A 27,894-nucleotide genomic window follows, 5' to 3' on the forward strand; every position below is an offset into this window, starting at 1 on the left:
GTTACGGGAACAGTCACTAATGGTTTTCCATCACTCACATCAGTACTTCAACATCTTGTTTTCAAGATGTCTTTCCACAATGTACTTTTTACTGCTCCCAGCCCTTCATCTGGGAGTGATGAGAAAGTCATTTTTATTTTTCAAAGAGGCCCTGTTACTCATAGTACAGGCCTGTGCACAGCATATTCCCTATAATTGGATGAAGGTCGGTGGAATGAGGAGAGGCGCAAATTTCCCATACCATAAAGAATGTGAGATGAATCAATGATCTAACGCAACCACACAGTCACATTGTGGAAACATTTCTATAATTTAGCATGGAGAAGATCTGAAACTTTTTTTAAGACAGACACAACACTCATAGTCATTAGGGAAAACATCAGCACATCCAACTTCCTATTAATGTAAAAATTCTGCGCTAATTACCACTGAGATAATAGTCGAGTGAAATATGGTACATGTTAAAATCATCATTTAAAAAGATGGGAATAAATCTAGCTACAGCTCCAGTTCAAGTGGAAAAAGTGCAAATTTCAGAAACATGAATAGCATAATGACGTTTTTTGGATAAAAAAAGGAAAAAATGCTAAAATATGTATAAAAATAAGAGTGCTGATGTGTAGAAATAGATTAAAAAGACACCCTAAACTCTAAAGATATTAGCTTAGATAATAGATCAGAGAAATAAGAATGCTGATGTGTAGAAACAGATTAAAAAGACACCCTAAACTCTAAAGATATTAGCTTAGGTAATAGATCCGAGGAAGAGGGGGAGAACTAATCACTCTGTATGCTTTTGCAACGTTTGTGATTAGCTCAGATGGTAAAGAATCACCTGCAGTGCAGGAGGCCCGGGTTTGATCCCTGGGTCGGGAAGATCCCCTGGAGAAGGAAACGGCACCCCACTCCAGTACTCTTGCCTGGAGAATCCCATGGATGGAGGAGCCTGGTGGGCTACAGTCCGTGGGGTCACAAAGAGTAGGACAGGACTGTGTGACTAACTTTCAACTTTCACTTTTCATATTAGTATCTACTTATATAATTAAAAGTTGCAGAAAGGAATCTATAGGAAATAGAATAAAATCTTAAAAGAAAACTGACTAGTAAAATAAGGCAAAGAAAACACCTAGGAGAAAATTCCACTTCATGTTAAAAGAGCTTAAATAATAAATTGACCAAAAAAAAATTTCAGAAACCACATAGAAAAATGAACAAAGTACCAAAATACATGACAGCTGACAAAAAATTCAGCTTTATTGATAATTTAAAAATGCAAATTAGTACATTACATCACTTTCGCGCATCACCTTATTAAACTCTAACCAGTGTTAGTAAGATAAAGAGGCACCGAACCTGCGTGACTTGATGCTGCAGCTGTAGTTGGACGAAGACCTGGAAAAATTGATTTGATTCAATTCACCCATTTCATCAATACAAAATTATAGATTTAATTCTGATGTTTCATTCTTTAAGATTATTTCCCAAAATGAATTACTTCTCAGAATGAAAAATATGCATCCTTTCCAAACTATGCTATTCTACTTCTGGAAAGTTAACCTACATGTATATTATTAACATAAGTACATAAGAATGCATACATAAAAATGCCTACTATAGCTTCGTATTAGAAATTAACAAATAATAAATCATAAAGATCATGTATTCAGAATAAATATACAATGTTTTAAAAATACCATCCACAGAGTGTCATACTACATCTTTTGTATCCTTTCTATTTCACCTCGTGTTTTGCCCACCCTTTTTCATAAACACATAATCACATCTCCCTGGAAGGGCATAAAATTCCCAGGTGGCACTGTGGTAAAGAATCCACCTGTTAACGCAAGAGACGAAAGAGATGGGGGTGTCCCTGGGTCTGGAAGATGCCCTCGAGAAGGAAATGGCAATCCACTTCAGTGTTCTTGCCTGGAAAATTCCATGGACAGAGGAGCCTGGCAGGCTACAGTTAACGGGGTCACAGTCAGATGCAACTGAGCGCACACACATAATCACAGCTACTTTATACCATTATATTTCACTAATGGTCCTTTTCATAGTCTTTTTCTAACTGATGATAAAAACTCATGTTCTGATGATAAAAACTCTAACTCATGTCCTCTCATGAGGAATTTTGATTTTTATATTTTAAAAAAGGTCCCTGTAATTTACTTTCTTTATAAACTTGTCCTCACAATTCTGTCTTCTTTTAAACACTAAACTGGATCAGTGTTTAATAAATGCTTTATGAAATGCTTACAGTCAACTCTTTCAAAAGAGCATATCAATATAGTTACCACAGTGCATATTCCCATTAGGAACAGGTGATTAAACATTGGTGGGTCAATGAGTGAATATACGCAATCTTTATATATCATCCACCAAAAAAAAAAAAACCCTCTTTCCCCACAAAACTTCACAGCACTCACCAAGGTACTCAATGAATAAACTCAGTGAGGGTACCAGGTTTATAGGAATTATAAAAAGATGTTCCAATTACCATGTTAACATGAATAATGCCCCTCACTTCCTCAAAATGTTAGGGCAGAAGAAAAAAAACAAACAAGAAGGCAGTAAGCGACATTTGTTTGAGTCATTAAACAATGGGAAACTGGAACCTATAGCAATGATATAACTTGTGAGCCAAGCCACACTAGGACCCTGAGTGAGGTCTGCCCAGGCTAATGCTGTTCCCACTGTTCTCCTTGTCTCTTGCTTCTGCTGAAACCTAAGAGAAGCCAAAGAGAGCAGCCCTGGAATCAGGAAGGTAATTCCTTCTACCACATCAAAGTCTCTCAAGTCTTAGGCAAGAGTAACTGCTCAGTTCCTGTCCCTGCCAGAAAACCTCCATTTCATTTCAATAAATAAGGGCAAGTCTTACAAATGTATGTTAGTATACTACTTATGTAATTAAAAGTTGTAAAAAGCAATCTATATTCAGTAGTATAAAATCTTATAATTTTATACAACTGACTAGTAAAAATAAGGCAAAGAAAAAAACTAGAAAAAAATTCCACTTCATGTTAAAAGGCTTTTAATGTGCATAATGAATTCTGATAAGTCAACAAGATAATTACTTCTGAAATCACATAGTTAAATGCACAGAGGTGCAAAAATAAGTGAAAGTAGATAAAAAAATTCAGCTTCATTGGTAATTTAAAAAGCAAAGTTAGCATAGGATATCATTTTTCACCCAACGCCTTATTAAGTTCTAACTGTGTAGATAGGCAGTGGCACCCCACTCCAGTACTCTTGCCTGGAAAATCCCATGGACGGAGGAGCCTGGGAGGCTGCAGTCCATGGGGTCACTAAGAGTCGGACACGACTTCACTTTCATGCATTGGAGAAGGAAATGGCAACCCACTCCAGTGTTCTTGCCTGGAGAATCCCAGGGACCGGGGAGCCTGGTGGGCTGCCGCCTATGTGGTCGCACAGAGTCGGACACAACTGAAGCGACCTAGCAGCAGCCTAGCAGCAGCATGTAGATAGGATAAAGAGGTACTCAACCTGTCGAAGTTGGCACTGTAGTTGTATTTGGACGAGGACCTGGAAAAATAAATTTAATTCATCAGTCTCATCAGTACAAAATTATAGAATTGATTTTGGTTTTTCAGTTTTTAAAAAATTATTTCTCAAAATGAAAAATAGATTTATTTTCCAAACTCTGTTATTCTACTTCTGGGAAGTTAATCTAAATATACATTTATATAAGTACATAAAATTGTATGCATAAGAATGTTCACCATATAGCTCTGTATTATGTAGAAGGTAACAAATAATAAATTATAAAAATCTTGTCTTCCCACTCTTTCTCCTGTTCTTGCTTCTGCTGCAACCAAAGAAAGAAGATAGAGATAGCAGCTCTGAAGTCAGGAAGACAATTCCTTCCACCATATCAAAATAGTCTCTCAAGTCTTAGGAAGAGTAGCTGATCAGTTCCTGTCCCTGCCAGAAAACCTCCATTTCATTTCAATAAATAAGGACAAATCTTACAAATATATGTTAGTATACTATTTATGTAATTAAAAGTTATAAAAAGCAATCTATATTCAATAGTATAAAATCTTACAATTTTATACAAGTGAAAAGTAAAATAAGACAAAAAAAACCTAAAAGAAAATTCCACTTCATGTTAAAAGGGCTTTAACTTATAATGAGTTCTGATAAGTTAACAAGAAAATACTTCTGAAACCACACAGAAAAAATGAACAGAGGTCCAAAAATCAGTGAAAGGAGATTTAAAAATTCAGCTTCATTGATCATTAAAAATGCAAAATTAGCACAGGATATCATTTTTCACCCATCGCCTTATTAAGTCCTAACTGTGTAGATAGGATAAAGAGATACTAGACCTGTCGAACTTGGCACTGCAGTTGTACTTGGACGAGGACCTGGAAAAATAAATTCAATTCATCAGTCTCATCAGTACAAAATATAGAATCGAGTTTGGTTTTTCACTTTTTAAAAGATTATTTCTCAAAATGAAAAATAAGATTTATTTTCCACTCTGTTATTCTACTTCTGGGAAGTTAACCTAGATATACAATTATATAATTACATAAAATTGTACACATAAGAATGTTCACTATAGCTTTGTATTATGTGGAAGGTAAATCATAAAAATCCCGTCTTCCCACTCTTTCCCTTGTCTCTTGCTTCTGCTGCAACCAAAGAGAAGAGATGGCAGCCCTGAAGTCAGGAAATATCAAAATAGTCGTTCATGTCTTAGGAAGAGTAGCTAATCAGTAGTCGCTGCCAGAAAGTCTCTATTTCATTTCAATAAGTAGGGACTTTTCCTGCCCTTCGGTTGTTATAAAACTTATTTTCTGCTGCCACACACATACACACACAAAAGCCAAGTAAAGAGAAAAATAATAATTGCATGGGTTGGCAGGTGTTGGGGGTGAGGAGTAGAAACACCAGTCTTGTTCCGAAGACAGCAGAAATTTCTCAGTTAAAATTACACTATTTAAAAAGAACCAAATTCCTTATTGGCAGGAAAATGAAACACATTCCTGGACCCAGATGATATCCTGTACAGGTGTCAACAGGTCACTTTTAAAGTGAATAAATTATTGATGTTGATGATACAGAAAACATATGTGTTAAAAACCAGTAGCTGCGGATCTTCCTCTATACTAATACTAATTACAGTGAAACTGGGCGCTGGCAGAGCTCCCTTTAAGCGCTTTCTAGACGCTAGGCCCTGTGCCAAATGCTTTAGGTGCATCCCATTGTAACTTTACTATCACACAGTGAGGAAGGCATTCAACCGTTACCCGTGTACGTAAACAAGTTTATACACAGTACCCAAGTTTACAGATCTGGTTTAGTAAATAATTTTAGACTAAGTACAAAAATGGCTGTAAATGCATTCTCCCTCCTTCTATGACCAAAAATTACAGTGAGTGTAAGCCACCAGACATTTAAAGGATTTTGAAAATTCACAAAGAATTAAAAGGATATTGACAAGTATGAGCAGGGCTTTATGAAACCTGAAGCATGGGTGGTTGAAGGCTTAACAGTAGCAGCAACTGGAAAACAAAAATATAAACTCATTGGATTACTTGGAATTTATCACTTTCTTCTCATTTGCATACTTATTTACATAAAAATGTAATTGCTTTAATTTACACCAAAAAATGTTTCCTATCCATCTTACATGTAAAGATGCTGAACAAGAGAAATTTATGCAGCTGTGATGTACATAACATCACATTTTAAGAGCCTATAAAAGCACAGAAAAATCAAAACAGCAGCTTTCTTTGTGAATTAGTTGTCATGCATGTAACATGGAAATGGCTATAAGAGACAGATCAGTACTAAAATTGTTTCTTTTCTGTTATTCTGTATCATTGAAGTTTATTGTAAAAAAAAAAATCACAATAAGGAGAAAAACATCTTCATACCTTTAGTACATGTTGGTATCTCAGGCTCCCAAGTACTGTTTGCATTACAGACAATTGTGTTGCTGCCATGAAGGGAAAAACCCTGGTTACATTGAAATACAACTTGCGCTTTGTAGTAAAATTTTCTTCTAAATCCTGATAATATCATTCCATGTTCAACAACTGGATAGTCACATTTGACCACTGAAAAGGGGAAAAATTCCAAAATTAATGGAAATCTGCTTCACATAGGAGCAAAAATCTAGTGCAAAGTAATAATTACCAGTGGGAAGAAAGAAGCAAAGAATGAAAGGTAGGATGCTAATTGGAAAAAAAAAAAAAAAGACTTTATTTGTGCATTTGACTTCAGGGAAACAGATTTAGAGGAATCTAATAATGTTTTTCTACTAGGAACAGACCATCATTATAGTTTATTGACTTTTCTACTTTTTTTTTCCCCCCAGTGCTGGCAAGTTTTGAAAAGGTCTGACTATCAGATACAAATTCAGGGTAAGTTCAAAAGTGACTTTTGCTATTCTTCAGCTCTAGGATTTTTTTCAGCTCATGCTGAGGCTAATTACATACCTTGTTCTTTTAGAAAGATAGTAAAGACTTTTGGAGAAGGTAATAGTTGGGCTCAAATTTAAAAGTTTAAAAGAAGCCAGTCATGAAAAAAATATGAAAAATAAAAGTTTTCATATGGCAAAAACACACAGGAACTGGGATGTTCAAGAAATACAAAGGCCAGTGTAATTAGGACAGTGTTTTCCAAACATTTTGGACTACAATCAAGAGATCAAGAAATAATTTTTAAGTTGTAAAGCAGTATCCAAGCATGCAGACCCAAGATCAGGTTTCAAGTTAATACTTAGTCCTCACACCAGTGTGCTCTGCTATTTCGCATTCTACTCTGCTTCTCCAGACTTCCCTGGTGGTGCAGAGGTTAAAGCGTCTGCCCGCAATGCGGGAGACCTGGGTTTGATCCCTGGGTTGGGAAGATCCCCCGGAGAAGGAAATGGGCAGCCCACTCCAGTACTCTTGCCTGGAGAATTCCACGGACAGAGAAGCCTGGTAGGCTACAGTCCACAGGGCCACAAAGAGTCGGACACGACTGAGCAACTTCACTTTCACTTTCTGCTTCTCCGGAAGTAAATTACAGATTATGACACTCCAGCTTGACTTCCGGATCTCCTAATAGGTTTTGCAGAACTTGGAAACAAAGCAAAACCGAAAAGCGCTGGACTGGGCAGTGACTTCAAGAGAATGTTTTATGAGATTAAATCTGCAATAGATGCAATTGAAAAAGTGAAAGTGATAGTCACTCAGCCTTGTCCGACTCTCTGAGGCCCTACAGACGGTAACCCGGCAGATTCCAGTTGATAGGAAATTCTCGCCTGTTTCCAGTGCGGGATGATTATGAGTAAGGATGCTATGAACACTCTCATGGAGGTTTCCATCTGTACCTGTTTTCACCTGACTTGGATCGCTGAGTTGTACCTTGAAGTGTTAGTCTCTCAGTCACGTCCCACTCTTTCAACCCTATGAAACGTAGCCCACCAGGCACCTCTGTCTACGGATCCTCCAGGCAAGGCTACTGGAATGAGTTGCCATGCCCTTCTCCAGCGGATCTTCCTGACCCAGGGATTGAACCCTAAAGTGGATGCTTAACTGTATAAATGCTAAATTGTGTTCAAAATGGTCATACCACTTGGCATTCTTAACAGTAATGTATTAGAGTTTCAAATACATCATATCCTTACCAAAGCATGAAATTGTTAGTTACTCTTTTTAATTTCAGGCGTTCTAATAGGTTTTTAGTGGTTTCTCATCATGATGTTAAATTAACTTTCTGTTATTACTAACGATATTGAGCAACATTTCATATACTTCATTGGCATTCACATTTCTTTGGTGAAAAAATTCTATTCAAATATGTTCTCCCTTTTTTGTAAATTGGGTTGCTTTTTTCATATTGTGTTTTAAGAGTTCTTTATTTATCATAGTTTGAAGTCCATTCAGCAATGTCCTTGGCAAACATTTTATCCCAGTCTATGGCTATTTTTTCTTTCTCCAATGTGTTTGAGAGCAGCAGTTCTGAGATTTTAAGAAGTCTGGTTTATTTATTTTTCTTTAAAGGATAATGCTTCTAAGGTTTTCAAAGAAATCTTTGGTTACTTATAAATATTTTCTATCTCTTCCCATAAAGTCTTAGAGTTTAGGTCTTACATTTGAATATATGATCAAATATCTTTTCTAATCACAAATCAACCACAGAAGAAAACTGGAAAAAAAATGCCACATGGAAACCAAAAAACATGTTATTAAACAGTCAATCATTCACTAAAGAGATCAAAAAGAATATAAAAATATTTTTAAGATTAATGAAAATGGTGTGTTTCAAATCTTTGCAACACAGGAAAAGCAGTCTAAGAGAGAAGATTATAGCCACACAGGTTTACCTCAGGAACAGTAAGAGTGAAAGTGAAGTCGCTCAGTCGTGTCCGACTCTTTGCGACCCATGGACTGTAGCCCACCAAGCTCCTCCATCCATGGGATTCTCCAGGCAAGAATACTGGAGTGGGTTCTCAAGTAAATAATCTAAAGTTACACCCATAACAATAAAAGAACAACCCTCCCCACAAAATGTGTACAAGGAAGAAAATAATGAAGAACAGAGTGGAAATAAATGAAATTGAGCTAAAAAACAATGAAGATAAGAGATGGTTCTTTGAAAAGATAAAACTGACAAACATATAGCCACACTCATCAAGAAACAAAACAAAGGATCCAAGTAAATGAAATAAAAAACAGAGGTTATAACCAATACCACAAAAATACAAAGGGTCATAGAGAATACTATGAACAACTATACATCCAAAGCTGGAAAACCTAGAATAAATGGACAAATTCTCAGAAACGTTCACTCTCCCAATACTGAGTCCAGAAGAAATAGAAAATGTGAATATAATGATCGCTAGTAGTGAAATTGAATCAGTGATCAAATAACTCCCAAAAAACAAAATAAGGATTATGTGGGTTCACAGGTGAATTGCAATAAACGTTTAAAGAATAGTTAATTTCTACTTTGAAAGACAGTGTATAGAAATGAATACAGCGAGCCATAGCCTAGGGGAAAATAGAACTACCGTATGATCTTGCAGTTTTATTTCTGGGTATTAATCCAAAGAAAATAAAACACTAATTAAAAAGATTTGTGCAGCACTTTTTCCATTACAGCATTTTTTTGAAAATAATAGCTAGCAAGGTAACGCTCAAAATCCTCCTCAGTTCAGTTCAGTCACTCAGTCGTGTCCGACTCTTTGCGACCCCATGAATCGCAGCACGCCAGGCCTCCCTGTCCATCACCAACTCCCGGAGTTCACTCAGACTCACATCCATCGAGTCAGTGATGCCATCCAGCCATCTCATCCTCTGTTGTCCCCTTCTCCTCCTGTCCCCAATCCCTCCTGGCATCAGAGTATTTTCCAATGAGGCAACTCTTCGCATGAGGTGGCCAAAGTATTGGAGTTTCAGCTTTAGCATCATTCCTTCCAAAGAAACCCCAGGGCTGATCTCCTTCAGAATGGACTGGTTAGATCTCCATGCAGTCCAAGGGACTCTCAAGAGTCTTCTCCAACACCACAGTTCAAAGCATCAGTTCTTCGGCACTCAGCTTTCTTCATAATCCAACTCTCACATCCACACATGACCACTGGAAACACCATAGCCTTGACTAGATGGACCTTTGTTGGCAAAGTAATGTCTCTGCTTTTCAACATGCTATCTAGGTTGGTCTTAACTTTCCTTCCAAGGAGTAAGCGTCTTTTAATTTCATGGCTGCAGTCACCATCTGCAGTGATTTTGGAGCCCCCCAAAATAAAGTCTGACACTGTTTGCCCATCTATTTGCCATGAAGTGATGGGATCAGATGCCATGATCTTCGTTTTCTGAATGTGGAGCTTGAAGCCAACTTTTTCACTCTCCTCTTTCAGTTTCATCAAGAGGATGTTTAGTTCCTCTTTACTTTCTGCCATAAAGGTGGTGTCATCTGCATATCTGAGGTTATTGATATTTCTCCTGGCAATCTTGATTCCAGCTTGTGCTTCTTCCAGCCCAGCGTTTCTGATGATGTACTCTGCATATAAGTTAAATAAGCAGGGTGAACTGCTTATTTATACAGCCTTGATGTACACCTTTTCCTATTTGGAACCAGTCTACTGTTCCATGTCCAGTTCTAACTGTTGCCTCCTGACCTGCATACAGGTTTTTCAAGAGTCAGGTCAGGCGGTCTGGTATTCCCATCTCTGACAGAATGTGGTCCACTGGAGAAGGGAATGGCAAGCCACTTCAGTATTCTTGCCTTGAGAACCCCATGAACAGTATGAAAAGGTAAAATGATAGGATACCAAAAGAGGAACTCCCCAGGTCATTAGGTGCCCAATATGCTACTGGAGATCAGTGGAGAAATAACTCCAGAAAGAATGAAGGGATGGAGCCAAAGTAAAAACAATACCCAGTTGTGGATGTGACTGGTGATAGAAGTAAGGCCTGATGCTGTAAAGAGCAATATTGCATAGGAACCTGGAATGTCAGGTCCATGAATCAAGGCAAATTGGAAGTGATCAAACAGGAGATGGCAAGGGTGAACGTCAACATTCTAGGAATCAGCTTACTAAAATGGACTGGAATGGGTGAATTTAACTCAGATGACCATTATATCTACTACTGAGGGCAGGAATCCCTCAGAAGAAATGGAGTAGCCATCATGGTCAACAAAAGAGTCCGAAATGCAGTACTTGGATGCAGTCTCAAAAATGACAGAATGATCTCTGTTCGTCTCAAGGCAAACCATTCAATATCACAGTTATCCAAGTCTATGTCCCAATCAGTAACGCTGAAGAAACTGAAGTTGAATGGTTTTATGAAGACCTACAAGACCTTTTAGAACTAACACCCCAAAAAGATGTCCTTTTCATTATAGGGGACTGGAATGCAAAAGTCAAAAGTCAGGAAACACCTGGAGTAACAGGCAAATTTGGCCTTGGAATACGGAATGAAGCAGGGCAAAGACTAATAGAGTTTTGCCAGGAAAATGCACTGGTCATAGCAAACATCCTCTTCCAACAACACAAGAGAAGACTCTACACATGGACATCACCAGATGGTCAACAACGAAAACAGATTGATTATATTCTTTGCAGCCAAAGATGGAGAAGCTCTATACAGTCAACAAAAACAAGACCAGGAGCTGACTGTGGCTCAGATCATGAACTCCTTATTACCAAATTCAGACTCAAATTGAAGAAAGTAGGGAAAACTGCTAGACCATTCAGGTATGACCTAATTCAAATCCCTTATGATTATACAGTGGAAGAGAGAAATAGATTTAAGGGCCTAGATCTGATAGATAGAGTACCTGATGAACTATGGAATGAGGTTCGTGACATTGTACAGGAGACAGGGATCAAGACCATCCCCATGGAAAAGAAATGCAAAAAAGCAAAATGGCTGTCTGGGGAGGCCTTACAAATAGCTGTGAAAAAGAAGAGAGGCGAAAAGCAAAGGAGAAAAGGAAAGATATAAGCATCTGAATGCAGAGTTCCAAAGAATAGCAAGAAGACATAAGAAAGCCTTCTTCAGTGATCAATGCAAAGAAATAGAGGAAAACAACAGAATGGGAAAGACTAGAGATCTCTTCAAGAAAATTAGAGATATCAAGGGAACATTTCATGCAAAGATGGGCTTGATCAAGGACAGAAATGGTCTAGACCTAACAGAAGCAGAAGATATTAAGAAGAGGTGGCAAGAATACAACTGAAGAACTGTACAAAAAGATCTTCATGACCCAGATAATCATGATGATGTGATCACTAATATAGAGCCAGACATCTTGGAATGTGAAGTCAAGTGGGCCTTAGAAAGCATCACTACGAACAAAGAGCTAGTGGAGGTGATGGAATTCCAGTTGAGCTGTTTCAAATCCTGAAAGATGATGCTGTGAAAGTGCTGCAGTCAATATGCCAGCAAATTTGGAAAACTCAGCAGTGGCCACAGGACTGGAAAAGGTCAGTTTTCCTTCCAAAATCCTCCTAGTTAGACTTAAACAATACATGAACCAAGAACTTCTAGAGGTACAAGCTGGATTTAGAAAAGGAAGAGGAACCAGAGATCAAATTGCCAACATCCATCGGATCATATAGAAAAAGCAAGAGAATTACAGAAAAACATCTACTTCTGCTTCATTGACTACTCTAGAGCCTTTGACTGTGTAGATCACAACAAACTGTGGAAAATTCTTAAGGAGATGGGAATACCAGATCACCTTACCTGTCTCCTGAGAAACCTGTATGGAGGTCAAGAAGCAATAGAACCCGATAAGGAACAATGGACTGGTTCAAAATTGGGAACGGAGAACGTCAAGGCTGTATATTGTTACCCTGATCATTTAACTGATATACAGACTACATCATGTGAAATGCTGGGCTGGATGAAGCTCAATATGGAATCAAGATTGCCAGGAGAAATATCAATAACCTCAGATATGCAGATGACACCACCTAATGGCAGAAAGCTAAGAGGAACTAAAGAGCCTCTTGATAAAGGTGAAAGAGGAGAGTGAAAAAGCTGGCTTAAAACTCAACATTCAAAACAAGAAGATCATGGCATCTGGTCCCATCACTTCATGACAAAAAACAGAAACAGTGATAGATTTTATTTCCCCTGGGCTCCAAAATTACAATGGACGGTGGTCGCAGCTATGAAATTAAGACGCTTGCTCCTTAGAAGAAAAGTTATGGCAAACCTAGACAGTGTATTAAAAAGCAGATACATCATCTTGCCAACAAAGGTCCTTCTAGTCAAAGCTATGATTTTCCTAGTAGTCATGTATGGATGTGAGAGTTGGACCGTAAAGAAGCCTGAGTGCCAAAGAATTGATGCTTTTGAACTGTGATGCTGGAGAAGACTCTTGAGAGTCCCTTGGAATGCAAGGAGATCCAACCAATCAATCCTAAAGGAAATCAACTCTGAATATTCATTGGAAGGACTGATACTGAAGCTGAAGTTCCAATACTTTGGCCACCTGATGCGAAGAGCCAACTCACTGAAAAAGACCCTGATGCTGGGAAAGACTGAAGGGAGGAGGAGAAGGGGACGACAGAGGATGAGATGGTTGGATGGCGTCATTGACTCAACGGACATGAGTTTGAGCAAGCCCTGGGAGATAGCGAAGGAGAGGAAATCCTGGTGTGCTGGAGTTCATGGTGTTGCAAAGAGTCGGACATGACTTAGTGACTGAACAACAAGATATGGAAGCCACCTAAGGGTAGGAACGGGTGACAAAGATGTGGTATGTATGCAATGGAATATTACCCAGTCATAAAAAGAATGGAATCTTCCCATTCATGGCAGCATCGATGGACCTAGATGGTGTTATGCAAAGTAAAATGTCAGTCAGAGAAAGACAAATACCATATGACTTCATCTATATGTGGGATCTACAAAATAAAACAAATGGACTAACAAAACAAAACAGAAATAGATTCATGGATACAGAGAACAAGTGATAGACGGAGAGGAGGTGGTTGGGAGGATGCACAAAATAAAAGAAGTGGATTAAAAGGCACAGACTTCCAGTTATCAGACAGATAAGCCATGAGTTTACGTCATACACAACAGACAATACAGTCAATAATTCTGTACTTACTCTAAATAGCGACAGGTGGGAACAAGACATCATGGTGATCAACTTGCTTTGATCTTGTAAATGTCAAATCGCTATCTTGTACGCCATCTGCTTTTGGCGTCAGAGCAATGCTGTCCTCATGAAACGAGCTGAGGATTCCCTCTTCTTGTATTTTCTTAAGGCTTTGTGTAGAACTGCTATCATTTATTCCTTAAATGTTTGGTAGAATCCCCCAGTGAGGACACAGGGTTTATAGTACTCTTTGTAAGGTTTAAGCTGTCAAATGTATAGGCATACAGTGGTTTGTTTTCTTTCTTATTTTGCTTCAAATGTCTGTAGGATATTTTGCGGTGGTCTCCTTTTCACTCTTGTTGTTGGTAGTTTATATCTTTTTCCCTGTCAGACTGTCTATGAGTTTATCTATCTCATCTATTTTCTCTAAGAACCAGGCTAATTTCTTTGATTATCCCTGTTTTGTGTCTCTTCTCAATTTCACGGATTTCTAACTTTATTATTTCCTTGTGTTTTCTTGCTTTGGGTTTAATTTGTTCTTCTTTTTTCATTTCTTATGGTAGGACTTAGATGATTGATCTAAGACCTTTCTGTTTTTCTAACATAAGTATTTCACACTAAAAATATCTTTCTGAGCAACACTTTCACTGTAGCCCACATCTGATCTACTGATCTGCTGTGCTCTAATCTTTATCCAATCCATCACTGTCTAACCGTCCTTCTGACTGCTTCTTTGACTCATGGGTTCCTTAGTAGTCTCTTGCATACTTTTCAAATATTTGGGAATTTATACATATAACTTACTTTTTCTATGATCCAGTGAATGTTGGCAGTTGGATCTCTGGTTCCTCTGCCTTTTATATAAAATCAGCTTGAAAATCTGGAAGTTCACGGTTCACGTATTGCTGAAGCCTGGCTTGGAGAATTTTGAGCATTACTTTACTAGTGTGTGAGATGAGTGCAATTCTGCGGTAGTCTGAACATTCTTTGGCATTGCCTTTCTTTGGGATTGGAATGAAAACTGACCTTTGCCAGTCCTGTGGCCACTGCTGAGTTTTCCACATTTGCTGACATATTGAGTGCAGCACTTTCACAGCATTGTCTTTCAGGATTTGAAATAGTTCAACTGGAATTCCATCACCTCCACTAGCTTTGTTCATAATGATGCTTTCTAAGGCCCACTTGACTTCACATTCCAGGATGTCTGGCTCTAGGTGAGTGATCACACCATCATGATTGTCTGGGTTGTGAAGATCTTTTTTTGTATAGTTCTTCTGTGTATTCTTGCCACCTCTTCTGAATATCTTCTGCTTCTGTTAGGTCCAGACCATTTCTGTCCTTTATTGTGCCTTTCCTTGCATGAAATGTTCCCTTGATATCTCTAATTTTCTTGAAGACATCTCTAGTCTTTCCCATTATGTTGTTTTCCTCTATTTCTTTGCACTGATCACTAAGGAAGGCTTTCTTAACTCTCCTTGCAATTTTTTGGAACTCTGCATTCAGATGGGAATATCTTTCCCTTTCTCCTTTGCTTTCACTTCTCTTCATTTCTCAGCTATTTGTAAGCCCTCCCGAGACAGCCATTTTGCTTTTTGCATTTCTTTTCCATGGGGATGGTCTTGATCCCTGTTTCCTGTACAATGTCACAAACCTCATTTCACAGTTCATCAGGTACACTATCTATCAGATCTAGTCCCTTAAATCTATTTCTCACTTCCAACATTCAGAAAACTAAGATCATGACATCTGGTCCCATCACTTCATGGCAAATAGATGGGGAAACAGTTGTAACAGTGTCAGACTTTATCTTTTTGGGCTCCAAAATCATTGCAGATGGTGACTGCAGCCATGAAATTAAAAGACGCTTACTCCTTGGAAGGAAAGTTATGACCAACCTAGACAGCACATTTAAAAGCAGAGACATTACTTTGCCAACAAAGGTCCGTCTAGTCAAGGCTATGGTTTTTCCTGTGGTCATGTATGGATGTCAGAGTTGGACTGTAAAGAAGGCTGAGTGCTGAAGAATTGATGCTTTTGAACTGTGGTGTTGGAGAAGACTCTTGAGAGTCCCTTGGACTGCAAGGAGATCCAACCTGTCCATTCTGAAGGAGATCAGCCCTGGGTGTTCTTTGGAAGGAATAATGCTAAAGCTGAAAGTCAAGTACTTGGCCATCTCATGTGAAGAGTTGACTCACTGGAAAATACTCTGATGCTGGGAGGGACTCAGGGCAGGAGGAAAAGGGGATGACAGAGGATGAGATGGCTGGATGGCATCATGGACTCGATGGATGTGAGTTTGAGTGAACTCCGGGAGATGGTGATGGACAGGGAGGCCTGGCGTGCTGCGATTCACGGGGTCGCAAAGAGTCAGACACGACTGAGTGACTGAACTGAACTGAACTGAATACTCCATTACACACATACACTATACCACACCACATCACACCACATCTTCATCTATTCATATATTGATGGATACTTAGTGGGTTAGTCTTTTAATATTCCTGTAGCCAGAACTCTCAGAGATCTTGTAATATAAGATAAAATTTTCTTATTTCTTAAGCCAGGGTGTGTTGAGTTTTCTGATGCTTTCAAACAAACAAGAAAACCAAAAAGTTCTAGCTCGTGCATATACACAGTAGCTCATGATGTATAAATTGGAATGCCAAGGACATGCAGAGCGACTGGTAGGGAACTCTACAACTAGAATTATCTTTTAATTTGATTTGACCAATATTACATTAAATTAGAAGTCAATTTAGCAAGAGGAGTAACTATTTATGACTGTTGTGTTTACTTATAGGTGAAACTATTTATGAAGTGCTTCCATGGTCTTTGCAGACTCAGGAGGAAATAAATGGAAATATTATTACCTTTACATTCTGGAGGATCACTGCTCCATCTGTCTTGATCAACACAAGTAAGCCTACTCTCTCCAACAAGAGAATATTCATCTGGTCCATTTGAAGGATCACACGTATAAGTTACTACCTCATTATAATGATATTCATCCTTGTAAATGGTAAATCTTCCATTTTTTATATTTCCAGGTGTGGAACACAAAATCTCTTTAAAGGGGGGAAAAGGACATGAAGCAAAGATAAAATAGTAAGACAACATTAGCAAAGTCCTATGAACATCCTTCAAATAATTCATAACATATGATTAATATAAGCTAGCTGTGAATCCAATATCCAATTAGAAGAAAGTCTTTATGTCAAAATGTATTATCTCAAATTCAAAGCATTAATTTAGAAATTAACTTTTAGAATGAAGCTTATTTCCCAAAATATGACATACATATATTTATCTACAAGGCCATTCTAAGTTGTGTTTTCACCTTCATAAAACAGGCTGACAATTTAATGCTAAAATGTACTTGTGATTAAAAATAAAACTATGTGCTAAGAAAATCCTTTATGATTTATAAATATCTCCACTAACAAATTGATTGTTAATATTAATACTGACCATCAGCCTCACATGGAAACGTGCAAAACCACTGGTTATCACAGAAATTCCAATCAAGACGACAGTGAGATACCACCTCACACTGGTCAGAACGGCTATCACCAAAAAAATCCACAAGCAACAAATGCTGGAGAGGGTGTGGAGAGAAAGAAACCCTCCTGCACTGTTGGTAGGAATGTAAATTGGTGCAGCCACTATGGAGAACAGGATGGAGGTTCCTTAAAAAACTAAAAACAGAGCTACCGTATATGATCCTGCAATCCCACTATTGGGCATATATCTAGAGAAAAACTTGGCTCAAAAAGATACATGCCCCCCAGTGTCCATTGCAGCACTGTCTACAGCAGCCAAGACGTGGACACAACCCAGATGTTTATCGACAGAGGAACGGATACAGAAGAGGTGGTGCGTATATATACAGCCGTTACAAAGAATGAATTAGGCCATTTGCAGCAAAATACAGATGGACCTAGAGAGCGTGATCTTGAGTGAAATAAGTCAGACAGAGAAGGAGAAACATCATATGCCATCCCTTGTATGTGGAAACTAAAAAGCAAATGAACTTACTTAGAAAACAGAAGGAGACTCACAGACTTAGAAAACGAACTCATGGTTGCCGAGGGGAAGGGATAGTTGGGGACTTTGAAAAGGTCTTGTGCACACTGCTGTATTTAAAAAGGATAACCAACAAAAACCTACTGTATAGCACATGGAACTCTGCTCAATGTTACGTGCCAATCTGGATGGGAGGGGGCTTTGGGGAAGAATAGATACATGTGTATGTACAGCTGAATTCCTTCACTGTTCACTGAAACTATCACAAAATTATTAATCAACTACAATCCAATACAAAATGACTTTGGTGTAAAAATAAACAAATAAATTAAATTAAATAAAAAAGAGTAGCCTCTTGCTCACAGGAACTAGAGAACACCTGTGCATAGGAACAAAGACCCAGCATAACTAAAAATAAATTAACTGTAAAAAATTAAAACATGTGCATGGACTCTAGAAAAAAATTAAGTAATATGGAAAAAGGTAAAACAGTACCACAATTCTCACTATTTGTTTTAAAATTTTTTGATTTTTCATAAAAATTTGTTGCATATATTTGCATGTATTGTGCTTACTCTTCTTAAAAATGAATTAACAATTATTTAAAAATTTTTTCAGCTTTAATTCCAGTATAATATTAATATCAATAGACATTACCCATATAAAGAAAAGCTCTTGGGTGTCTACTTCATTTTAAAAGAATAAAGGGGTCCCCTGCATCAAAGGGGCTTCCCTTGAGGTTCAACTGGTAAAGAACCTGCCAGTGATGTGGTAGACCTGGGTTCAATCCTTGGGTTGGGAAGATTCCCTGGAGAAGGAAAAGGCTCCTCACTCCAGTATTCTGGCCTGGAGAATCCCATCGGCTGGATAGTCCATGGGGTTGCAGAGTCAGACACGACTGAGCACCTTTCACTCACTCACACTCACCACATCAAAAAGTTTGAGAACTGCCACTCTATATGCTAAAGAGAGGATATACTTACTTTCACATACTGGGGGATCATCATTCCAGTTCACATTATTTTCAGAAATTTCACAATGTAGAATTCTTGCTCCAATCATATAAAAACTAAATGAGAAAAGAACAGTTGCTATGTTCTTTAGCAATTAGAAGTTGTGGATAAAAATGAAAAAAATATTAATAGGGTTGTCTTTCTACACTACAGTAAATTGAAAAAGAAGTTTCTTAAAATATTATGGATATGCTAAATCTGGAACTCAACTGAAGAGAGTTTCTGCATGGGGACCCCCTTTGGCCTACAGTCAAATGTGTAAATTACTGTCACGCTGGTCAGTGTAGCCCCTCTGCTCCCTCCGGCAAGTGTATTACACGCTGACTTCTACTCTGTGCTCACACCATTTTCCTCAGTAAGGACTAAGCAGAGAAATCAGGGCCCTAGAACTTGCCTGCCTGGCATTCAAGTTCCAGCTCCATGACTGCCTTGAGCTTGAGAAATCCCATCAGTTCAGTTCAGTCGCTCAGTCATGTCTGACTCTTTGCGACCCCATGAAACGCAGCACGCCAGGCCTCCCTGTCCATCACCAACTCCCGGAGTTCACTCAAACTCACGTCCATGGAGTCCATGATGCCATCCAGCCATCTCATCCTCTGTCGTCCCCTTCTCCTCCTGCCCACAATCCCTGCCAGCATCAGAGTCTTTTCCAATGAGTCAACTCTTCACATCAGGTGGCCAAGTACTTGACTTTCAGCTTTAGCATCATTCCTTCCAAAGAACAGCCAGGACTGATCTCCTTTAGAATGGACGGGTTGGATCCCCTTGCAGTCCAAGGGACTCTCAAGAGTCTTCTTCAACACCACAGTTCAAAAGCATCAATTCTTTAGCACTCAGCCTTCTTTACAGTCCAACTCTCACATCCATACATGACCACTGGAAAAACCATAGCCTTGACTAGATGGACCTTAGTCGGCAAAGTAATGTCTCTGCTTTTGAATATGCTATCTAGGTTGCTCATAACTTTCCTTTCAAGGAGTAAGAGTCTTTTAATTTCATGGCTGCAGTCACCATCTGCAGTGATTTTGGAGCCCCCCAAAATAAAGTCTGACACTGTTTCCCCATCTATTTGCCATGAAGTGATGAGACCAGATGCCATGATCTTCGTTTTCTGAATGTGGAACTTGGGCCAACTTTTTCACTCTCCTCTTTCACTTTCATCAAAAGGCTTTTAAGTTCCTCTTCACTTTCTGCCATAAGGATGGTGTCATCTGCATATCTGAGGTTATTTGATATTTCACCCGGCAATCTTGATTCCAGCTTGTGCTTTTCCAGCCCAGCGTTTCTCATGATGTACTCTGCATAGAAGTTAAATAAGCAGGGTGACAATATACAGCCTTGACATACTCCTTTTCCTATTTGGAACCAGTCTGTTGTTCCATATCCAGTTCTAACTGTTGCTTCCTGACCTGCATATAGGTTTCTCAAGAGGCAGGTCAGGTGGTCTGGTATTCCCATCTCTTTCAGAATTTTCCACAGTTTATTGTGATCCACACAGTCAAAGGCTTTGGCATAGTTAATAAAGCAGAAGTAGATGTTTTTCTGGAACTCTCTTGCTTTTTCCATGATCCAGAGGATGTTGGCAATTTGATCTCTGGTTCCTCTGCCTTTTCTAAAACCAGCTTGAACATCTGGAAGTTCACGGTTCATGTACTGCTGAAGCCTGGCTTGGAGAATTTTGAGCATTACTTTACTAGCATGTGAGATGAGTGCAATTGTGCGATAGTTTGAGAAATCTTTGGCATTGCCTTTCTTTGGGATTGGAACGAAAACTGACCTTTTCCAGTCCTGTGGCCACTGCTGAGTTTTCCCAATTTTCTGGCATATTGAGTGCAGCACTTTCACAGCATCATCTTTCAGGATTTGAAATAGCTCAACTGGAATTCCATCACCTCCACTAGCTTTGTTCATAGCGATGCTTTCCAAGGCCCACTTGACTTCACATTCCAGGATGTCTGGCTCTAGGTGAGTGATCACACCATCGTGATTATCTTGGTTGTGAAGATCTTTTTTGTACAGTTCTTCCATGTATTCTTGCCACCTCTTCTTAATATCTTCTGCTTCTGTTAGGTCCATACCATTTCTGTCCTTTATTGAGCCCATCTTTGCATGAAATGTTCCCTTGGTATCTCTAATTTTCTTGAAGAGGTCTCTGGTCTTTCCCATTCTGTTGTTTTCCTCTATTTCTTTGCATTGATCACTGAGGAAGGCTTTCTTATCTCTTCTTGCTATTCTCTGGAACTCTGCATTCAGATGCTTATATCTTTCCTTTTGTCCTTTGCTTTTTGCCTCTCTTCTTTTCACAGCTATTTGTAAATCCTCCCCAGACAGTCATTTTGCTTTTTTGCATTTCTTTTCCATGGGGATGGTCTTGATCCCTGTCTCCTGTACAATGTCACGAACCTCATTCCATAGTTCATCAGACACTCTATCTATCAGATCTAGTCTCTTAAATCTATTTCTCACTTCCACTGTATAATCATAAGGGATTTGAATTAGGTCATACCTGATTGGTCTAGCGGTTTTCCCTACTTTCTTCAATTTGAGTCTGAATTTGGTAATAAGGAGTTCATGATCTGAGCCACAGACAGCTTCCAGTCTTGTTTTTGCTGACTGTATAGAGCTTCTGCATCTTTGGCTGCAAAGAATATAATCAGATTTCGGTGTTGACCATCTGGTGATGTCCATGTGTAGAGTCTTCTCTTGTGTTTTGGAAGAGGGTGTTTGCTATGACCAGTGCATTTCCTTGGCAAAACTATTAGTCTTTGCCCTGCTTCATTTCGTATTCCAAGGCCAAATTTGCCTGTTACTGCAGGTGTTTCTTGACTTCCTACTTTTGCATTCCAGTCCCCTATAATGAAAAGGACATCTTTTTGGGTGTTAGTTCTAATAGGTCTTGTAGGTGTTCATAAAACCATTCAACTTCAGTTTCTTCAGCATTACTGGTTGGGGCATAGACTTGAATAACTGTGATATTGAATGGTTTGCCTTGGAGACGAACAGAGATCATTCTGTCGTTTTTGAGATTGCATCCAAGTACTGCATTTCGGACTCTTTTCTTGACCATGATGGCTACTCCATTTCTTCTGAAGGATTCCTGATCTGAGTTAAATTCACCCATTCTAGTCCATTTCAGTTTGCTGATTCCTAGAATGTCGACGTTCACCCTTGCCATCTCCTGTTTGACCACTTCCAATTTGCCTTGATTCATGGACCTGACATTCCAGGTTCCTATGCAATATTGCTCTTTACAGCATCGGATCTTGCTTCTGTCACCAGTCACATCCACAACTGGGTATTGTTTTTGCTTTGGCTCCATCCCTTCATTCTTTCTGGAGTTATTTCTCCACTGATCTCCAGTAGCATATTGGGCACCTACTGACCTGGGGAGTTCCTCTTTCGGTATCCTATCATTTTGCCTTTTCATACTGACCCCGCACACTGAGCGCGGATGGCTGCGACCTGTCGCACTGAGCGCAGCGGAGAGGAGTTACCCCACGTCCGAGGTCAGGGGCAGCGGCTGAGAGTGCCAGGCTGCGACGGCGCGCAGGAATGGCCGAGAGGAGCTACCCAAGACCGAGGTCAGGGGTGGCGGCCCAGAAGAGTTACCCTGCATTCGAGTTCAGGGGCAGTGGCCAAGAGGAGCTATCCTGCGTCCGACGCCAGGGGCGGCCGGGAGGAGCAACCCGAGGAGCCGTGGCTGCGCGGGTGCAGGAGGGCCTTAGGGAGCTATCCCAGGTTGAAGGTCAGGAAGGGCGGCGGTAAGGAGATACCCCTCGTCCAACGTAAGGAGCAGCAGCTGTGCTTTGCTGGAGCAGCTGTGAAGAGATACCCCACGCCCATGGTAAGAGAAACCCAAGCAAGATGGTAGGTGTTGTAAGAGGGCATCAGAGGGCAGACACACTGAAACTATACTCACAGAAAACTAGTCAATCTAATCACACCAGGACCACAGCCTTGTCTAACTCAATGAAACCAAGCCATGCCCGCAGGGCAACCCAAGACAGGCGGGTCATGGTGGAGAGGTCTGACAGAATGTGGTCCACTGGAGAAGGGAATGGCAAACCACTTCAGTATTCTTGCCTTGAGAACCCCATGAACAGTATGAACAGTATGAAGTAACTTAAAGGGGCTTAAATATTTAGGAGAAGGCGATGGCACCCCACTCCAGCACTTTTGCCTGGAAAATCCCATGGATGGAGGAGCCTGGTAGGCTGCAGTCCATGGGGTCGCTAAGAGTCGGGAACGACTGAGTGACTTCACTTTCACTTTTCACTTTAATGCATTGGAGAAGGAAATGGCAACCCACTCCAGTATTCTTGCCTGGAGAATCCCAGGGACAGAGGAGCCTAGTGGGCTGCCATCTGTGGGGTCGCACAGAGTCGGACACGACTGAAGTGACTTAGCGAATATTTAGTGGCCTTTGTTCCCCCTTTCATTTTTTGCTTTTTCCCCTTTCAGGAGGCAGACATTCAACATCAGGACATTCAAAAGCAACTGCATCTGTAGGGGAAATAAGTAAGTGATAGTGTGTGCCCAGGGAAAGGCTCAGGAAAGACCTGAGACAATCTTCAGTTTATATAGCAGGCTGATCTTCATCATAGAGACACAAAAAACATCAACACCAAAGAGCAAGCCCCAGGTAAGAGGGGAAATCTAATTTTTAGAATTACCAAAGTATTAGATTCAAGGGTTTTTTGTTCAGTAAGAAAATCACAACACATGCAAAGAAATGAGAGTATGAGTCATTCAAAGGAAGAAATAAATCAAAATACATTGTCTTTGAAAAAGAACTGATGGCAGATGAGCTGGACAAAGGCTTTAAACTAACTGTCTTACGAAGGCACTTGCAGTGGCAAATCAATTAATGCCAGTTCTGCTGTCTGCTGTTTCTTCAGTGAGGGGGCTAAGTGAGAGACATAGAGCTGCAGATCTTTATGAACATCCTGCAAGTAAGAACCTCACTGTCAGGGTCAAGTTCAATGTCATCACTGAGAATATCAAAGCTAAAATCCAAGAAAAGGGAGACATCCTGTTTGCCTAACAGTTTTGAATTTTGGGGGCAAATAGCTGGAGGTTGACCACACACTCTCAGACCACAAATTCAAGAAAGGATTCAACTTGTACCTGGCGCTTTGCCTGTGGGGTGGCATCACTGAGCCTTCCTTTCGCAAGTTTGCCCCAAAATACACTGCTACTAAACAATCTCTCACAAGTATTTGCTCACTTCCATCTCAATGCTGCCGACTGCCACAAGAAGAAATGTGTTCATACCAACAACCTGCGCCTCCAGAAGAACATTAAATGATTCCCATACCATGGTACCTCTTTGCTGGCAGGGAGGTCTCTTGCCTAAACCCCAAGGTCCTGGGCCCCCAGTGAAATTTGACAGAAAAAAAAAAAAAAGACTGCCTTAATGATGCCTAAAAAACTAAAGGAAGAAATCTAGAAAATCAAGAAAATATGTGTAAAACATGGAAATCTCAAACAGGAGACAGAAAAACCAGAAAGAAGCTGAAAGGAACTTCTGGAGTTGACAAGTCGCTCCGTCGCTAAGTCGTGTCCTGCTCTTTGCGACCCCCTTGGTCTGCGGCATGTCAGGCTCCCCTCTTCTTCACTGTCTCCTGGAGTTTTGCTCAAATTCACGTTCACTGAGTCAGTGATGCCATCCAACCATCTCATCCCCTGCCGCTCCCTTCTCCTCTTGCCTTCAACTTTTCTCAGCACCCCTACATTCACTGCTGCGTAAAGTAGAGATGATACAGTAGCTAACTATATGCCTTCAGGAGACTAAAGGGATTAAGAACTCATGGATAAACAAACACAATGGACTATAGCTCAGCCATAAACACAGGGAAATCTTGCCATTAGCAACAACATGGGATGGGCCTGGAGAATATCATGCAAAGTGAGAAAAGTAAGAAAGAGAAAGCTAGACACTGCATGACTTCATCTATAAGTGCAATTACACAGAAAGCGAGAGACAACAGAACAGAAACGCACTCCAGCCACAGAGAACAAAAGAGCGGCTGCCGGAGGAGGGGGTGGAGGGAGGAATGAATTAGGGGAGTGAAACTAGGAGGTACAAGTTTCCAGTTATGAAAGAAAGAGGTTATGAGGAGGAAAGCGGGAAACCAGTAGTAACTGTGCAATAAGCTCGTATGGCGGAGAAGGCGATGGCACCCCACTCCAGTACTCTTGCCTGGAAAATCCCATGGATGGAGGAGCCTGGTGGGCTGCAGTCCATAGGGTCATGAACAGTCGGACACGACTGAGCGACTTCACTTTCACTTTTCACTTTCATGCATTGGAGAAGGAAATGGCAACCCACTCCAGTGTTCTTGCCTGGAGAATCCCAGGGACGGGGGAGCCTGGTGGGCTGCCGTCTATGGGGTCACACAGAGCCAGACACGACTGAAATGACTTAGCAGCAGCAGTAGCAACTTCGTATGGTGACAGATGATTAATAGACATCATGGTAATCACTTTTAAGTATATAGAAATATCAATCCCTATGTGATGTGCCTGAAGAAATTTAGTTTGTAGGTAAATTATTCTTCAATTAACGTAAGAAACCTAATGTTACAACTTAAGGAATTAGTGAAAGAAGATATCAACCCAAAACTACCAGAAGGAAGTAAATAACAAAGATTAAAGCAGTAAAATAGAGAAGAGAAATTAGTAGGGGATGTCAATGAAACCAAAAGTTGGTTTTCCAAAAGAGCAAAAACACTGACAAACCCTTAGCTAGATGGACTAAGAGAAAAAGAAAAATCTAAATTACCCAAATCAGAAATTAAATGGGGATATTATCACTTATTTCTACAGAATTAAAAATATTGAGATCTCTATGAATAATTTTATGCCAACAAATGATAGCCTAGATACAACGAACAAATCCATGTAAACACAGTATCTACCATGATGTCATTAAAAAGTTATAAAATTTGAATTGAATATGACAAGCGAGTAGATTGAATCAGTAACCAAAAATCTTCCGTTAATAAAAAAGTCTTGGATCTGATGCTTTTCAACTCTTTAATTCTGCCAAATGTTTAAAAGAGAAGTTACATCAATTCTTCTGAGACGGGGATTTGAGGATGGCTGAGAAGTGAAACATAGAGACCATCTTCCTCCCCACAAATACACCAAAGCAAATCCGCACCTGGAGCAACTTCTACAGCATATTGGAATGCTGGCAGAGACCCCAGACTTCAAAAAGGCAAGCTAATTTTCCTGTAACAGGGTAGGGCAAAAGAAATTTAAAAAGGAGACAAAGGTATAGGGACATGACCTGTGCCTCTGGGAGGGAGCTGTGAAGGAGGGAACATTTCCACACACTAGCAAATCCCCTAATGGGAGGGGATAGGGGTGAGCTTCAGAACCTCAGAGGGGAGCCCGCAAACAGGTCCTTGGAAAAAGAAGTGGAAAGAATTCACCACAGACCTCAGTGCTGACAGCACTTCCCAGTCTGAGACATTTGTTTGCGTGCCTGCCATGGTGAGTGGTGGCTGGGTGTTGAGGCTCGGGCTTTGGAGATTGGGCCATTGGGAGAGGACTGGGGTAAGGGCCATGATGAAAGCCTGAAGGGCCCCGTGCAGCACAGCCGAGGGATTCCAGGGAAAAGTCTGTGCCAGCCAGAGAGGTAAGAGATCATTGCTGTGGGGACCTTCCAACTCTGTGGGCTTGCAGACAGCAAGACACTGCCTTCATGAATGCCAGAGGTGAGATGGGCTGGGGTCTGTGGTCCCAGAGGTGGGCAAGCAGGCTGGCTGCCACCAAAGCAAGTGCCAGAGATAGGGGACAAAGTGCCATGGCAGACCCCCGCCCCAGAGGTTGGCATGACGTCCACCACAGCCTCTACCAAGCTGTCAGCAGGCAAAAGTCACTGCCCGTACCTGTGCTACTTGGCGCTGCCAAGGGACTCTCGACCTGGGGCCAGTTTCCCTGGGGGAGCAGACAACTGCCTGAGGCTGTACTAATTTCCTACAGGTCTCTGCTGCCACAGGTTTTCCTTGCACATCCCAACTGTGTCCGGCATATTGCTCCCTTTGCCCGGACTGACTAAGCAAGTGAGTTCTAATAAGCCACAGCCTTTGCCGCCATTGCCTGGGTGGGGAACACACACCAGAGGATGGTCTATAAAAGGAGATGGGACCAAAACCAAGACTGAGCGCCAGGGACTCAGAGGAAGGGAATTCCCTGTGTAGCCCCAGGAGCAGCCAACTAAATCCCCACAATTAGCTTAAGGCTGTGGACTGTGAGACTTTGTAAGCAAGTGAAAGCTGGAGTAAAACCAGATCTGAATCTGAGTTGACCCCACAGTGCCCACAGCAGGTTTCAGAGACCTTCCTAGAATTTTTGGAGGCCTTTCTGAGTAGGCAGACTTACTGGAGCTCTCAGTGTGACGTGGACATGGACAAATGAAAGCCACAGGAAAATATTCTTACTACAGTCTTTCTCTATATATTTTTCTCTCTTCTTTTTTTGTATTGTTTTATTGTTATTCTTTACTACTGCTTTTATTTTTCCTTTACTTAATGCTTTTTGCCTTTAAATAAATTTTAAAAATGGTTTTCCTATTTCCACAGTACTTTCTCATTATATTACAGTTTTCCCCATGTTTTTGATTCTGTATTTCTGCTAGTCTAGTTTCTACTGTTTGTTTTCATTTATGGGTTTGTTTATGGTTTAATTGCTCTTTTCATTTTTTTGTTCCCATTTTCATTCTTTAAAAAATAATTTTGAGTTTGTGAGTTTGATAGTACGTTATTACATGTTAAGTGCTGCTTTTAATATTTGCCTTGGGCCTTTGTTTGTTTTAATTTTTCTTTTTTTTCTGTCTTTTTCTTTCTCTTTCTCTTCTGTGCTGTATGGCTTGTGGAATCTTGGTGCTCCAGCAATGGGGTCAGGCCTGAAACTCTGAGATAGGAGACCTGATCCATGATGAGAGAACTTCCAGCCTCATGGAATATTAATTGGCAAGAAGTCTCCAAAAGGCCTCCATCTCAACCATAAGACCTGGCCTGACACAAAGGCCAGCAAGCTCCAGTGCTGGACACTTCATGCCAAACAATTAGAAAAACAGGAATAGAACCCTACCCATCAGCAGACAGTCTGCTCAAAGCCATACCAAGTTCACAGACATCTCAAAATACACTACTGGATGTATAGCACTGCCCTTTAGAGGCAAGATCCACCTTCAACCACCATAACAGGAACTGGCACTCCCTACCAGGAAAGCAACCCCACCCATGGGAGACAGACATCACAA

At 40.3% G+C, this 27,894-nt stretch overlaps 1 protein-coding gene across 1 annotated transcript in view; it reads right to left on the bottom strand.

The window, feature by feature from the left end:
- Positions 1 to 1,225: 1,225 nt before the first annotated feature.
- The window catches only part of LOC101105935 (membrane cofactor protein-like), a 34,881-nt gene continuing 8,212 nt past the window's right edge, over positions 1,226 to 27,894 (bottom strand). Inside the window, exons 4-9 of the mRNA XM_027976095.3 lie at positions 18,591 to 18,676; positions 16,455 to 16,649; positions 5,907 to 6,089; positions 4,350 to 4,388; positions 3,505 to 3,543; positions 1,226 to 1,392 (exon numbers count right to left, since the gene is read on the bottom strand). Coding sequence (XP_027831896.3) covers positions 1,319 to 1,392; positions 3,505 to 3,543; positions 4,350 to 4,388; positions 5,907 to 6,089; positions 16,455 to 16,649; positions 18,591 to 18,676 — 616 coding nt within the window. The 3' untranslated portion in view covers positions 1,226 to 1,318. The remainder of the gene's footprint in view (positions 1,393 to 3,504; positions 3,544 to 4,349; positions 4,389 to 5,906; positions 6,090 to 16,454; positions 16,650 to 18,590; positions 18,677 to 27,894) is intronic.

This window comes from Ovis aries, chromosome 12 (genome assembly GCF_016772045.2).
Source record: "Ovis aries strain OAR_USU_Benz2616 breed Rambouillet chromosome 12, ARS-UI_Ramb_v3.0, whole genome shotgun sequence".
NCBI lineage: Eukaryota > Metazoa > Chordata > Mammalia > Artiodactyla > Bovidae > Ovis > Ovis aries.